Source organism: Diabrotica undecimpunctata, chromosome 7 (assembly GCF_040954645.1).
Source record: "Diabrotica undecimpunctata isolate CICGRU chromosome 7, icDiaUnde3, whole genome shotgun sequence".
NCBI classification, from domain to species: Eukaryota; Metazoa; Arthropoda; class Insecta; order Coleoptera; family Chrysomelidae; genus Diabrotica; species Diabrotica undecimpunctata.
In genome coordinates, this window is record NC_092809.1 from 92,410,436 (window position 1) to 92,427,567 (window position 17,132).

A 17,132-nucleotide genomic window follows, 5' to 3' on the forward strand; every position below is an offset into this window, starting at 1 on the left:
AACATTTTGCTTGTTGTGCTAAACAGGTAAATGTGCTAAACTGTAAGATAAACCTGTGAAAAACTTATAGTCCAGTCGTCAAAGAGTTGACCCCTAAAAATCATACAAACAAGCTGAATTTTGCCGAAAATATCTTTTTTAAGACCCCAACACAGATTCAAGTTTACCACTTCTAGCTCCGGGCTTCCCCCTAAACCCTCTCGTAGGGGGAAAACGCAAAAAATCGATTTACCAAGAATTTGCACGCCGTAGAAACAAATGTTTTAAAATCAAAATGTAGCTGAAATAATTTTAAATAAAAATCTTTATTAGCACTTTTTGTGTAGAATAAACCGTTCTCTCAGAAATATCGCTTAAAGAGACCGGAGATTTTGAAAGTCACTTACGCTCGCGAAATCAATGTTTAATAAAATTTGTATCAACTCGGCGGTAAAATTCCATTTCTTTTGTAATATTGGGTAATCAGAGTGTACTATCGACAAAGATCAAAATGCGTTTTAAAGGTAAAGAGTTCAGCTTTCGTATGCAATTTTTGTATTTTGCCTCAAATATATTTATATTTTATAAAGGTGCTTTTATGATTTTTTTAAGATCAATACAATCTATACCTTTCACTGATTGACTACTATGAAGTTTAGATGACTCATGTGTGAGGCATTTGAAATATGCTTAAAAACGCTGGATTTAAACTTTCACATAACAAACGATCTAAAACGTTTAAAACTTTTTTTTTCAATCATACTAGTATGTCTTTCAACGGAATCAAACTTCTGCTATAAACTACATCCAAAAACCGTCTTCTTGGAAGCTTCTCCCGTGACGTGCGATCGTTTGTAATGTAAAACACAAAATTCTGCGTTTTTTATACACATTTCAAATGCCTCATATTTGTTGCCACAACTTAAAATTGAAATTTCATGTCATAGGTTTTAAAGATTAATTACTAAAAATGAAAGTTTTACTACGACTGGTCAATGAAAGTGATGAATTTTATTGATCTCACAAGAATCGTAAAAAATGGCAAAAATCGCACCACGTTTATTTATTTAACACGTTTATAAAATCTGAGTTTATTTGCGGCAAAATACAAAAACTGCATACAAAAGCCATTCTTTATCTTTAAAACGAATCTTGATTTTTGTCGATAGGACACTTGGATCAAAATTGTAACGAAATATTTTGCCTACCACATAGGGTATTGCTATAAGGGGTTGAAAATTGGAGACAGAACTTATTGTGGCAGAGATAAGGGAAGCAAAATAAACGAAACTGTGCAAATGGCTCTCAGGGTTTATTTGGAGTAGCTGGGTCGTGGATAAGTGAATGGCAAGGGGGTTGGATTGGAGCAACTGCAAAAAAATGAAACAAATGGGTACTTACATGAATCTCCTAGACATGTGGGTAACAAAACAACAAGAAAGGCCTCTAGCTATTTAAAATAAGGACGCCGCTTTGAAGGATCCTTGTCTTGCTGGATGAAGGAAAAAGGTTCTTCCTTCCTAAAAAAGAAACACAAAAGTGGTTAGGAGACTTTTCTAAAATAAGTAAACAAAAATGATTTCGGGAAATAAATTAAACATTTATTGTCGTCTTAACACAGTTACAAAATCAGACAATACATAAACACTTAACGATATAAATAGTTACAAAGATTTATATCAAAAGAATAAAGAAGAAAAAACTTACATATATGTCCTATTCGTTTACAAACCCTGTTGCTACAAAACTTACAAATGTTACTGGGCTATAAACTGTGGCAAAAGTAAATTATTACAAATAAAGATATCTTTAAAATGAAACTATTTATAGAGATGTTAACCTTCTTTTAAAAACAAAACAAACCAATGTCAAAAATAATAGCTGTCATGAATAGCTGTCATATGTCAAAATAAAATCTTAAAACAGAACAAATTAAAATGACAGCCAACCACGCCCTAAGACATATAACTTTAATTATTACAAATTTTTAAATTTTTAACGAAAGCAAATTATTATTAAAATGTTTATTCTTCTTTTAAAAATCAAACACAAAAATGTTACCTGGATTGCATTAAAGTTACTTTTCTTAACGTTTCTGAGGTTGGAAACTGGACCTACTAAAATTTCTGAGGGTAGAACTGAGACGACGGCCAGGGATAAGAAAACGAGGGTGGAAGTAGCACTGGCTGGAACACAAACCGTAAAAACTCGTCTCCTTTAATGACTGGAACAGGTACAACACAATGGCAACATGAGGTTATCTTCAAAACTGTTGTAAAACGCCATTTCAAATCTCTCATATGAGATATGGCACACAACATAAAAACAGTTACTCGATTAGAGTTGACACATTACTTTGAATAAAAATCACTTTTTCTTCGACAAATTTGCCGGCTTCTGCAAACTACATAACGACGTGTGTCCCGTTTGACCAAAACTTCCAACCCAAACTTGAATTCATTCCCCCTCGATATTGGCCGGCTACCTATGCCACCCTTTTCAAATCTAATCTGTTCTCGCAACTGGAACAACCCAAATTTCTCGTTAAACATATCACAAAACGACCTTGAATCAAACTACTTTTCAAATTGTAGAAATAACATGTACAAATGAATAAAACCATATTTAAAGTCGCAGTTACAAACTGGATTTTGGAGTTTTTTTTTATATCTCACAATGTAAACAGAATGGGGAAATATGTATACTTGGGCCAGAGACGTCTTAAAAAATTTTCTACTAAGAAATTTATTATGCTACAAAATATATCGAATTTTTACCGTAGAGTTGATATAAATTTTATTGAACATTGATTTCGCGCGCGTAACTGACATTGAAGCATTTTTGTTTAAAATTTTCTCAGCTACATTTTTTATTTAAAACTTTTTTTCTACGGCGTACAGATTCTTGATGAATCGACTTTTTTGTTTTTACCCCCCTACGATGGAGGTTTTAGGTTGAAACCCGGGGATAAAAGTGGTAAACTTTTTTGTATCTTTTTTGCTTGTTCGTATGATTTTTAGGGGTTCAGTGACATTTTCATGAGTACTGGATTATTATAGAAATAGCGTTACAGCATCGATGTTGTTGGCGAACTGATGTTTCACAATACAGCGTTTCTAGAGTCTTTTATAGATGGCTTCTAATATTATTCTTTTATTTTTGCAGGCATAGATTCACAAATCATATATTTGCCCAAAATTCCTAATAAATTAGAGGGACGAATTTACCTAAAAGAATTTGCTAGGGAAACACGTTCGTCTGTTTCAAATTCATCAACTAGTCTACAAACAGAACCAAAACCCGTCGTCATTGAAGAAAAGCAACCAGAACCTGCAATTAGCGTAACCGGTATGTGCTCGTTATGTCCACGTCGTAAGAATAGGAAAACCAAGAAAAGCTGTTGCAAGTGCGCGAAATATTTGTGTAACGAACATACGAAGTTTTTATGCCAACAGTGTCTGAATGCAGCTACCTTTACTTAATATTAGATGGTGTGTTTCTATGTCTTGGTATATATTATGGAATTATATTGTTATATTTTTTATCTTTTTAATTATAAAACTTTATTATTATCTAAATAAGGAAAACATATTTTCCTATTGGGTGCTTTTATTTTACACAAAACCACAGTTGATAAATCACATTACTTCTTGGGTAACGGCAACTGCCGGATTAATAATATTGTAACTTAAAGTCATCAAAAAAATGCCAACAAATAAAAAATATATTTTCTTATGAAGCATTGAAAGTTATGCATTTTTCGATTTCCTTCTAAAACAGCTGTGAGGGGCAAAATTGTGGAATAAATTCATTTTTTCGAGAATAGCCGACTTTGGAGACAAATTCCGAAATAGGTCGATTTTTGTTTTTAAATTATAATTTTTTGGTATATATAGGATGAACTTTTAGAGCAACATTCGGCGATAATTCCATTATGGGCCCCATTTAGGCTAGGATAATATGCCAAATTTTACAAAGTGGTTAATAACTACGTGTTAATGCAAATATACAATATTTTAAATAGGACACCATTGTATTTTCTTCTTTATTTTACATAATATTCGTATACAGGGTGAACTAAAAAAGGAACTTATGATTTTCTCATATTTTTTAAACGTAAAACCCTATACAGTGAAACTTGGATAATTCGAATCTCAAGGGACCGTTAAAAAAATTCGAATTATCCAAAAATTCGAATTAAAAATATATCCACAAAAAACAAAGATGCCTACAAAAACATCTGCAAACGATAAAAATTAACAATAGTTGACCATTTTTATCGCTTGCAGAAATATCGAATTATTTTATCGTTTAGAGAATTATCCAAGAATTCGAATTAAAAATATATCCACAAAAAACAAAGATGCCCAAGAAAACATCTACAAATGATAAAAATCACCAATAGTTGACCATTTTTATCGCTTTCAGATGTTTTCGTTACAATTTTTGCCCGAATTTTGTCAACCGAAAAAAATGGGCCAATAAAATTCGGCCAGAATACCAATTAAAGCATTTGCAAGCTATAGCAAATGGTCAATTATTGTCGATTTTTATCATTTGCAGGTTTTCTCATTGGTATTTTTGTCCAAGTATTGGCCGAAACAATCGGCAGATAAAAAATTTCCAGTGAGAACGCATCAGTAAAACAATAAAACATTATTTTGTCTCAAAAAATTTATTGAAAATAAGAATACATATTTGTTACAATTATTGAAAATAGACTAATTTTTTCCAAAGAAATCCGAAATTTTTAGCTGCTTTTTAGAATTTAACTTCTCGGTAATGACAAACGATTCTAAGATGTTCAGTGAACTAAAAATAGAGTGACTTACATCATTTTTACTTTCAAAGTACCGTTTAGGTTGCGTAATATGGTGTGTTGCTTCGGCCGCACCCGGAACATGTATTTCTCCCGCCACTAATGATGCGTCGTCTTCATCACTTTCTTGTTTTTCATCATTGTCCTTAAGCACTTCAGCGATGATCTCTGCATCGGTTATTTCACCACATACTACAACATCTTCATCCACGTTGACAAAATCTTCATAAGAGATGGCAGGATCAGAAATGATGTCCCCCCAGCAGTCAACTGAAAGCAGCTCTTCTGTTAAATTGTCGTCTGTGTTCTCCCCTTTTTTTATAAAACCAGCTCTTTTGAAACGGTGTTTGATCGTTTCAGGTGTTACTTGGTCCCAAGCTTTCTTACACATTCGAGATGCCTGTAGAATGTCTAACTTTATTTTAAGGGTGTCGCAATCTTCCATCAATATGTTTTCAACCAAAAAACGTCTGTAAAAATGTTTAAAATTTTTTATGACACCCTGGTCCATAGGCTGGAGAACTGAAGTCATGTTAGCAGGAAAAAAAATAACTTTTACATTTTTCATCAGTGGGATAGTGGTGTGTGCCGTACAATTGTCAATAAACAAAATAACTTTTCTTTTTTCTTTTATGAACTTTTTGTCTAATTTTTTCAGCCAGTTCTCGAAAAGATCACTAGTCATCCAAGCTCTTGCGCTGCTCAGATATTCCACTGGTTTTGACTTGACGTTCCTAAAACAACGCGGATTAGCCGACTTGCCAATCATCAGTAGAGACAGTCTTTCCGATCCGTCCATGTTTGCACCAATTAGGAGAGTTACTCTTTCTTTACTTAGTTTTCCTCCGTGACATTTTTCGTTTTTAAATGCTAGCATTTTGTCAGGAGTGCATTTAAAAAAGAGACCCGTCTCGTCAACATTAAAGATATCTCTTTCATCTATACCCTGAATCATCTCTTCCAATTATTTTTTCCACTGGTTGGCTTCTTGCTGATTAACGGTCCCACTTTCTCCAAAAATGGATTTAAAAGAAATTTTTTTGCGTTCTTTAAAGCCGTCGAGCCACCCTGTACTCGCCTTAAAATTATTTTTCTCCATTTCAATAGCAAATTGTTCAGCTTTGCTTCTTATAAGGGGACCACTCACGGGAATCTTCTTATCCCTAGCTTGTTTGAACCATTTTAACACACAACTGTCTAAATTTGGATTTTCTGGTTCCTTAACCTTTTTCGATCTTTACCGCACTTACTTTCACTGTTGAGAATTTTTTCTTTATTCCTCAAGTAGGTGGATAATGTGTTAGGAGGAATTCCAAAGTCCCTGGCAATCTCAGATTTTTTTTTCGTCCACTTTTCTACTTCTCTAATTGCCGCTATTTTTTTTTCGATAACGTTAAAGTTTTGTATGTTTTCGTATTACCATGCGACGACATCTTTACTCAATACGAAGTGACATGACGTGATTTGCGGCGATTGCAATTGCAACGCCAACGCATCTCAACTCAAGGGGCGTGCCAGATGGGGTAGAATTTATGTGACAGGTACGGGTACAATGTACAATGGCCTTGAATGCCTTGAAACAAGTGGCACGTTAGAACAGAAAAGAATACTACCTCTTTTAGCGGAAATTTTCAGCATGAAATTGGCATTTTTAACTTGTAGAAAAGTTCGAATTATCCAAAATATAATTCGAATTATTCACGACTTTTTAACATTACTTATATAGGAAATGCTAGGGACCACAATAAAAATTCGAATTAAAGAATATTTCGAATTAACGAAGTTCGAATTAAGCAGGTTCTACTGTATTTTATTTTTCAATAGATTGCACTTTTTATGAAGCATTTCCTATACCTAAACTCATTACTTTCCGAAATATTCTTAGTTTTAATCTATATATTAATATACCAACATTATTCTTAGCCAAAAAATTTTTAGTAAAACATTCATAACTATTGACTGTAACGGGCAATTATTAATAATAGTCCAAGCTGTAGAGACAAAAATATTGAGCATTAATTAGTGAATTTTTGAAACCAGCACAGCGTTATGAAGGGCAATACCTGGAGTAACCTCCAAGTGTTTGCAACTCCAAACTGTTGGATATAATAGTACGGTTAACGTACAAAACGAAGTTTTTTGATTTTTTTTATTGTATCTAATTAATATATTAGGGTAAAATGAGCAGAATATTGAATGAAAGTACATAAAAACGTTTTAATTTGAGCTATGCTAAATTAAATGAATAATAATTTATGCAAAATTAACGATTGAAAGTCCAAAAATGTGACTTCTTCGCCATTTTTAATTTTTGAAATACCTTTTGTAAAAATTCTTTTTTTCTTGCAAAAAGCATTATATTGTATCTCCATATCTCTAAAAGGGACAACCTCTAACTCTAATCTATTTTCTTGTTTTACTTGTAAACTATATTTTGGTATTATATCAGGACAAACCTCATCCATATTTTTATTCCTTTTTGTGACTATTTAAATTTATTCATATCGTGTCGATAAATAGAAAAACAAGGAAGCCCGTTTATTTTACGAGTACTTTTATTGAAAGTAAACTAATTATTTATGAACTTGTTTGCAGGTGGATGTTTTCCAAAGTTGTCTTGTTTTAAAACGTATCTAAAATTGCGTAATTGTTTCTATTTATTCATGTCGTCTCGATAAATAGAAAAACAGAGGAGCCGGTTTAATTTACGAGTATTTTTGTTGAAAGTAAACTAATTATTTATGATTTTTTGCAGTAGGATGTTTTCCAAAGTTGTCTCGTTTTAAAACGTGTTTAAAATTGCACAATTTTTTCTATTTATTCATATCGTTTCGATAAATAGAAAAACAGGGGAGCCGGTTTATTTTACCAGAATTTTTGTTGAAAGTAAACTAATTATTCATGGACTTGTTGGCAGGTGGATATTTTCTAAAGTTGTCTCGTTTTAAAACGTGTTTAAAATAGCATAATTCTTTAATTTCTTCTAATTTAAATTTTAATGTTTTTCTATAAATTTTCTAACATCAACTGCTTTTTCTTGTTTTACTTGTAAACTATACTTTGGGATTATACCAGAACAAAATTGGTTTACATTTCTATTTTTTTTTCTGACTGATTTCTATTCATTCATATCGCATCGATAAACAGGTTCCCATTTTACTAGTATCTTGTTATATCTGGAACTCTTCCGTATATAACACCTTTTGCACTCCTGATTTTAAAATGTAACGAATTTGTGGATTTTATAACTAGGTTAACATAAGCTCAATTGTTTCAATATTCACCTCAAAACAGATTTGCCCTGGCCTCCTTGTCCTTAGGCGAAATTCCATTGCTCCCAATTAGGTGATGTATTTTATAAAAAGAATATCAGTGCCTGCATCTCCAATTGCCTTAACCATTTCCGTGATAATGTTGTCTACTCCAGGTGATTTGTAAGTTAGTCTTCTGCTATTCTGTATTGCTAGTTAGATACAAAAAATTGTATATTAGTCACTTATATTTCAGTGATAAATATATTATTTGATATTTTTGTTAATAACATTGTTATATTTACTTTATATATATATATATATATATATATATATATATATATATATATATATATATATATATATATAGGGTAAGCAAAGGTAAGGTAAGCAAATTCATAATATATAAATTTTATACATGTCTTGATTTTGGATGTATTTTAAAAATCTTACTGTGAAAAACAGTACTTTTCAGTGAAAAACATTTACAGGTTGAAATTTATACTTTTCTGACAATGTTTGCACATTTCAGGTTGGAAAATGGTGAAAATATATATCTACTTCCGCAACAGTTCCGCCAGAATAATTTTGGATGGCCATACGTTTGGACTGAATAGGCGATATCACGAAAAAACTTTCTGGCTATGCAGTCACTATTCCAAGACTCATTGTCGAGCTAGAGTTATTACGTTTAGTAATAAAGCAGTTATTAAAAATAAACATAATCACGAAGCTGGAAAATTACCAGATCTGACAGGTCTAAAGTACAAAATGATCGAAGTAGGGTACCCGAAAGAGTGACTAAGTACTTGACTTTAAAATATTTTTATAAAGTGTTATTTTTTTGTCCATTTTAATATTCAAATTTTTCTTCGTATTTAGATTGCAGTGCTATTTGACTAAATACAAAGTTATTTATTAAAATGGCCCTTTGCGATATAGAAAGATCACTGCAGTATGAAAATTATAATGCTAATAAAACATGTGATATAAAGTTGTTTTATTTAAATATTGTAGACATGGGATGCTGGCCCGCAATTCTATCGTCCAGATTCTCTTCAGTATATTACTATCTGATGAGCTCTAAGTAGAACGAAAAATATCATAGTATAATAGTCTTTTAGATTATTATAGACTATTTATATATTGTAAACTATTTATACTAGGACAGTAATGACTCTTTGTCTTGGCAGTACTATATCAATCTCTCCTCTCTGCGGTTTCTCTGCCTGGGATTATATTCTCCGACTAAGTGTTCTACAGATCTTTGTCCTTATCTGATATTTATACGTAGACGGTTCGATAAGTACTTAGCCTTACCGTCCGATAGCGCCACTATCTCAAGAAAAATCTACTTGAATAATACATTTGTATTATACGTATAATACTGTTGTACAATACATTTTCGTAGACGGCTAATGTCAAATTTTCAGCGGAATCGGACTTTTAGTTTTGTTTCGAGAGCGTGTGAAAGCTGGAGTGTCCGCGGATTTTAGAAAAATAAAAAAAGGGCAATATCGATCGGTGACTAAATTCTTCTTTTTGAAAGGGTAATCGCGCAGCGAAATCAACATGCGCTTAGATGCTGTGTACGGTGACTTTTCTTCTTCGATGGCAACTCTCAAAAATTGGTTTAACGAGTTTTAACGTGGTCGCACATCGGTTTTTGATGAGCCACGCCCAGATGTCCCGAAATCGGCTACCACGGAGAATAACATGACAAAAATCCACAATCTCATACTGGCTCTACTGTCTACTGAAAGTACGCGAGGCAGCTGATACAGTAGGCATTTCAAAAGACCGAGTATGTCATGTCCTGCGTAAAATTTTGTGCATGAGAAAGCCGTCGGCGCGATGAATGCTGCGTTTGCTCACTCAGGACAATAAGCTTAACCGTGAGACCACTTCAGAGCAGTGTCTGACGCTATTTAAGCGTAATCGAAGGAGGCGAAGACTGTCCTATCGGCGGGAAAAGTGATGGCCACCATTTTCTGGCATATGACCGTCATGGCTGACTCTGACGTAATCTTATCTGGAGGTGCAATTTTCAATCACCTTTTACAATATTTGTCGCCGTATATCGGCGATTCAAGTGGTCAATCGTTTCATCCTTATCGGCGTAGAATAGTACCTTCACATATCCCCACGTAAAATAGCCTAGCAGTGTTGAATCACAGGATCTTGGAGGTAAATTCACAGTCCGAAACGTGAAACTATACGGTTACCAAACGATTCCTTCAATAAATCAATTGTTACACGAGGTGTGTGACATGTTGTGCCATCTAACGACAGCTCCTGCACATCATGGTTATTCAATTGGGGAATGAAAAGGCAGTAATTATGGATCTATAGCGGTTACCATTGACTGTAACGTTTTGGCCAGCATCGTTTTTGAAGAAGTACTATTCATTTAGTTTTTCTGGATGTAATGGTTTCTTAACACACATTAAACATGTGACGATAAGACTACCAAAGAGAATTAAATTACTTACTATTATAAAATAATACCTTAATCAAATATGGGAGCTTATTGTCTATGATTCGCCTAGCTCACTCTCTCAAGTATGAATTCGTCTTGTCTTAAACTATGAATTAAACAATGAAAATTCAGTTGGTAACAAATAAAACAATGAATTAACTAATCATATTTATTTAGCATAAAACAAACAAAATAATGATATTTTGCACAAGCAAACCCTGCTTATTGCTTTACAGTAAACAAATTTAAAATTGATACTTCATGTGGTTGACAGGGTAAGTTGTTGATGGCTCCTGGAAGTGAGCTTCATCGCTAAACAAAATTCGCTTATGAAAATCGGAATCAACGGCAATCTGGTTTTGGACTCACACTAAATTTACGAATCTACACCTTGCTAGGTGATGATGTACCTTTAATTCTTGCATGAGTTGGATTTTGTAAGGACGCAAAGCAGGATCTTTACGCAAAATCTTCCATAAAGTGGATGTGCACGTATCCAACTGCTGTGCACGATGGCAGGTAGACTGATTCGGGTCGCCCTGTATGCTACGCTCTACAGCAGCCACAACTTCTTTTGTACGCACTGAACGACGTGTTTGTGGATATATTATATCATTTAGAGTAATCGTGGTGCAAAAACGTTCCATGGTTAATCTAATTACATGTATTGATGGGCTATTATGCTAACCATAAAATGGACATAGTGCGCGATACGTATTTCGAACAGAACGACAATTTTTAAAATAAATTTGTTGAATTCAATTTGGAAACGTTGTTCAGGCGTCAAGTCTATTCATGCTGAAATGCCAAACCAAACTTAACATAAATCACTTAATAGCTGTCAAAATGGCCGGCAGTTAAAATAGTGTTACCAACTTACATTTCTATACCTCTAAAAAAACACCCTTTACTTATCGGACCGCCCTAGTAGACCATGGACCAGTCTACCGTAACAAGGGATTATTCAAAAACGTTTCAAAAAGAAATTGTTACTTTTCCTAACGAAAGGAAATGGGTCGCATATATAATAGTATTCTGATTGATTTTTTTAAGACAGATTCCATTTTGGGATTATCATGATGATATAAATATAGAAAATTACCAAATATGTTTGCTAGAAAAGGCAATCCTCATTTTCTGTACGATCTGTCGTTATAACTGGTAGTACTAAATATCATAATGTACAGATTAATAGAGCATCTACAGTAGGGTGGATCGATAATTGCACAATTTAAAAAAAAATTACAAATCGATTTGGAATACCCACCAAAACTTACATTTAGTTTGATGAAATTACATCTTCTGCCCTCTACCGGCCTTTAAAAAATGAAAAAAAAAATGGAGTAATAATCACATAATTTAAAAAAAATTGACAAATTGAATTGGAATACCTACCAAAAGTTATCTTTAGTAACGGTAATAAGAAAGTATTATTGCGACTTTTGGATAAAATTACATCCTCTGCCCTCGACAGGTTTTGAAAAAAAAAGATGTTGGCATTATTAGCAGAAGCCCGGTCCTGGCGATCGTGGTTTGTTTAGTATTGTTCCATTTGCGGGGCTGCTGTGACTGTCAGTAATGTTTGTAAGTCCACACGTCCCGAAAGCTAGAAACTGATACAGAAATAGATCATGATCATAAAGCATTGCCTTCAACTTCGCATGCCAATATCAATACAACAATGCAGTGTACTCAAAATTATTTCAAACTTCCTACCTTGGCCAAAGTCTGTGACCGCTATAGACTATCGGACAGATCTGCAGCAGCTGTGACAACGGCAGTGCTACACGAACTTGGAATTGTTACCAACGCTAACACGAAAAACTTAATAGACAGAAATAAACTGGGAAGAGCAAGAAACCAATAAAGAAAAGGTTTTATGTAAAACTGCCCCCGAAACTTTGAAGGCCATATATTTTGACGAAAGGAAAGATAAAACCCTCGCTATCGAAAATACTGAAGGCAAGCCCTACAGAAGAACCTCACTTGAAGAACATGTTTAGCCGCTCCCTTCAAGGTCGACTAACGTCCCACAAAAGCGACATTAGGATTTCTAAACCATCTTGTGCCCTTTCACAGCATGCCATTTCAACCAAACACAGTATCGACTTCACGAATACCAAAATACTGTGCAAACAACAAAATCATCATAAGCGGTCCATCCTTGAAATGTGTCAAATTCTTAAACATCCATCGTCCCTAAATAAGAGAACTGACATCGACAACTTGAGTCAGATATGTTACTCCCTCATCATACAAAATAAATAAAAAACCCCTTACAAGACAGTAACTTCATTCCCATTCTTCTTTCCAATTTTTTTTTGTTTGTTTGTTTTTTAAAGAAAAAGGAATAAATGAATCATTTTTTAAAAAAAGGTCCGTCCCTGTTCCGCTTGCTAATTCCCTTAAGAATCGTAACCGCATCAAGCATTCCAAAGAAACACTTTATACAATAAGCCACATGTGAAAATTATGACATCCTAGAGCTGATTTAAAACAATCGAAAAGATTAGTGTGGTTTGGCCCTCGAAAGAGCTTAAACCAACATTGAAATGAAGCCATCGGTTAAAATTAAATGAACTAATGTTCTTACAGTTTTACTTGTATTTTTTTGTTTCGTTTCTCTCGTTTAGTTTTTAATCTTTAATGTTAAGTTATCATAGAGTTTTTATAACATCTATTAAAAACCCTACAAATTGTTTTTGTAAGTATGAACCCTGTTGGTTTGTTTACTTATATTCTAAAATCTTTTTTATTTGTAGTGAACTTGTATATATATATATATATATATATATATATATATATATATATATATATATATATATATATATATTGTTATGATTGTTTATTTTGAGTTCAAACTTAGTTTATTGAGCCAATAAAAAGGAATTATAACTTATTTGTTATCAAAAGTAAAATAATCCTTATGTTACCTGTGTTCGATGGATTCAAAAGATCTTCTAGTTGTCTTTTATCGGGATTGGGAAGAAAAGGATAATAATACAAATATATTATATTACAAAGATTTACGTTTCTTTATTTTATATGAACGAATAAAACAATTATTAAATTCTGTCGTTATCTTATCAATCAGCATACAAGAAAATAAATCAAATTACTATGATAATAAGATTATAAAGCTACATACATTTATATTACGTGAAAAACCAATTTTACTTAAATTTCTCTTTACTTGAAAAAAGAAACCACAAAACTTTAAACTTTTGATTAGCCTAACAAAACCTCAGTTCTTAAATTTTAATGCTAATGACCATGATGTCGAAACGATCCTTCACAGATATAAAATTCAATTGTACAAACACTTACAGTTTATTTTCTTCTTGAGTTGTATGTTGGAACATACCCAGAAAAGTCCAGTCTCCTCAAAGATGTGATCTCCCCTTTTTGGCACCTCGGCTCCTTCTTTACGTCTCTGCAAACCTCCTGCAGACTACACAAAAAACACCTGATTCTCTTCTCCAAACTCCGCTACTTATTTATGACACCAGGACCTCCTTTTGTCAACTTGATGCCGTAAGAATACTTTCACATATACTTTATAAAATGCCCACGGTAGATACAAGGACCTCTTTTAATCTACTTGTTATCTCCTTCTTCAAACTATTCACTTCTTTTCGTTACGCCGGTATCCAAACTCACGAACCACACCCTATCTTGGGACACACGACTGTTTCCTTTCGATGACCAAAATATGACTGACTTCTCCTGTCTCATCATCGACTCCTAAATTCCCATTTAAAAACGACCGTCCAATCAAAAAGCTTAAATTGTGTTTACTATGATATTGGAAAAGCCTAATTTCGGTTTCGGAGAAAACTAAATAGCTTACTTTAAAATTGGTTTTTTTCAATACATCATTTATACATATTTCAAAAGATTAGAATATGGTCATTTAATACTCGACTCTACAAACAATGAAGAGATTAACTTACAGGTAAAATGTCTTCTAATTCTAAACAAAGGTTTTTTGATAATTTTGTTTGCAACGGAAACAGGTCGTTTGCCAAACAAATTTCTATTCTTATCTACACTAAATCTTATCTTAAATTACTATATACAATTTGTCTATATTGATATCTTGAAATTTTATTTCGATGGATCTTTTTATTTATTTTTCTTTGGTTGGGAAAGAAGAAACATAACAATATATATATATATATATATATATATATATATATATATATATATATATATATATATATATATATATATATATATATATATATATATAAAAGTAGATTTAATTGACATGAGTGCCGATCAGAAATATTTGTTTCAAATTTAGGTCACTATTTCTACAGGAGAATGTTCTGTCGATTTATTAAACCAAAGCCCTGGAAAATTGAGTCATTTTCGATGGCTCACGTTGGCGAATCGCATTCTACGTCGTTATGTTAGTACTGTAAACCCAATATCAGAATTAAAGAAACGGACCAACTTTATTGTCACAGTTGATGCTCCTTTGTGGCTTCAGATTAAATGCAACTCATCATCTGTAAATGGTGCAAAGCATGTCATCAAATAAAACGTAGTCAATGTCAATACCTAGAGAAAAATTGGGAAAGAGGAAAAAATTGGAAAAAAAGGTGTTATAGACCCTGTAATTCAAATAATTGCATTTTTTGTACATCTGGAAAATCTTCTGCTATGTATGCTGACACTCGTCCCTACATAAAAGAGACTTCGCCGCATTCTCAATGCAAAAACTAAGGCCAATAAAGATTCATCTAGCGACCTTTTATTATTCCACAAACTCCTTTTGACGCAGATGACATGATCTGATTGATTGGCAAAACAATAAAATAACTTGCCCTCCATTGCTTTAAAGTTTGAAAGTAGAGGATTTAAAAAATATTTATTTTCGGTTCCTAAAATATATGCCAAAATTTGAGTAAAAAAACTACAAACAATAAATAATCGAAATTAAGAGGGAGGGTAGGGAGTGTTTAGAGGAATAAAAATGACATATTTCAAAGAGATTTCAATTGGATATCATTTTTATAATAATAACATGTAATTATTACTTAACTTTTCAATTAGAATATAAGTTCGTATTTTTTATTTTTTCAACCTCCGGTTTTTTTATTTTTTCTGCACGTACAGGGCAGAAGATGAACATTTTTTGAAATATCGCAAATAAAGATTAGGTTTGTAATACAAATTGGCAACTTTTGCGCACTATTCCAAAACAGTTTTCGAAACTTTTTTCGATCCACCCTAATCCATAGTAAGCCTATAAGAGATGTAACATCATTGTGTAAACCGTAATTGTCTGAAGTTATCAGGCAAACTTGAACAAAGATTAAATTAACATTAATTTGACTTTACGAAAGTAATGACATCGTTCTTTAAAATTTTCACCATACCTTCTACACTTAAAACTCATAGAACTGTTTTGGGCGCAAATAAAAAATAGAACTGCAAAACACTAAAGTTAGACGTAATTAAAGTGCTGATTCTATCATCAGGTGCTATGTATTTTCTACATTATTATATCGAGTAGAGGCCTGAACACTTACTGAAGTTTCTTTGAAAAACTTCAGGTATTCGAGATGAGATTGAGGTGCTACAGACTCATCTTGAGAATTTCATGGTTCGATCTTGTACCTAATCTTGAGGTCTTACGTAGAATGGGCAAGGAATGCGATTCTTAACACAATCAAAGAGCGCAGATTATTGAACTATTTTGGCCAGGTTATGATAAATAAACAGATATATGGTTGGTTGCAACTCATTCTTCAGGGTAAGGTATTTGGAAAGAGAGGACCAAGGAGAAGAAGATAATCTTGTCTTCAAAATCTGAAAAAGTAGTTCAATACGTCTACAACCGAGATAACTGATAGAAATTGTTGTTGCCAAGGTCAAATGTATTTGGTAAACGAACGTCACTTATACATAAGGACTGTAGAATTAAATATTCCTTTCAAATAATTCTAGCTACACCAATGGTGGAGCTGCTTGTGAGGTTATAGTGATTAAAATTTAAAATATTTTTAACATTTACGGTATCAAATAAATTATTAAGACGTAATTAAAGTATATTTCGCAAATTTGCGACTATTTTGGATTTGAGATAAAAGTTTTGACTTAAACGGTCCGCTGTGCTGAGAAAGATAATAGCAAATTCTCCCAATATTTAAAGCACTGTCGAAGGCAAACCAAAATACAGTTTTTGACTGATAATATATTTTACATTCATTTATGGAGACATATAATTATTAGTGCAAAAATAGAAGAAAATTTCATTGTAATAATTGCATTGTTTCTAAATTGTATTGGTAACTACTACCTTATACTGTAATCAAGAATTAGATCAATATTTATTTGGATTGTAGATGATGACTGGGTTAATTGCTTCGATCCGATTTTCACGCATCCAACATTCTTCCATTAAATGTTTACATTTCCACATGTTTTTTCCATATTGCAGGAGTAGCAGTACTCAATGCCTCTTGCCATGCTTCCAAAATGGTTGCGTCCTTGTAAACGTTACGTCCTGTATACTTATCGTAGTAAGTTTTACATATTCCCCAAATATGTTCAATGCGATTGAATTCACAATGGTACGGGGGCAGTCTTAACA

The 17,132-nt window shown here is 32.8% G+C and overlaps 1 protein-coding gene across 38 annotated transcripts in view; it reads left to right on the forward strand.

Moving 5' to 3' along the window:
• LOC140445580 (uncharacterized) overlaps positions 1–17,132 on the forward strand; it is a 538,348-nt gene that overhangs the window by 162,862 nt on the left and 358,354 nt on the right. The window contains exon 5 of one of the 38 annotated variants that reach the window (XM_072537709.1): positions 3,145–3,578. The exons of 36 other annotated variants lie outside the window; for them this stretch is intronic. In XM_072537709.1, coding sequence (XP_072393810.1) covers positions 3,145–3,461 — 317 coding nt within the window. In that variant the 3' untranslated portion in view covers positions 3,462–3,578. Of the gene's footprint in view, positions 1–3,144; positions 3,579–8,581; positions 8,866–17,132 lie in introns of those variants that run through there. One more of the 38 variants, XM_072537729.1, reaches the window with a different exon arrangement.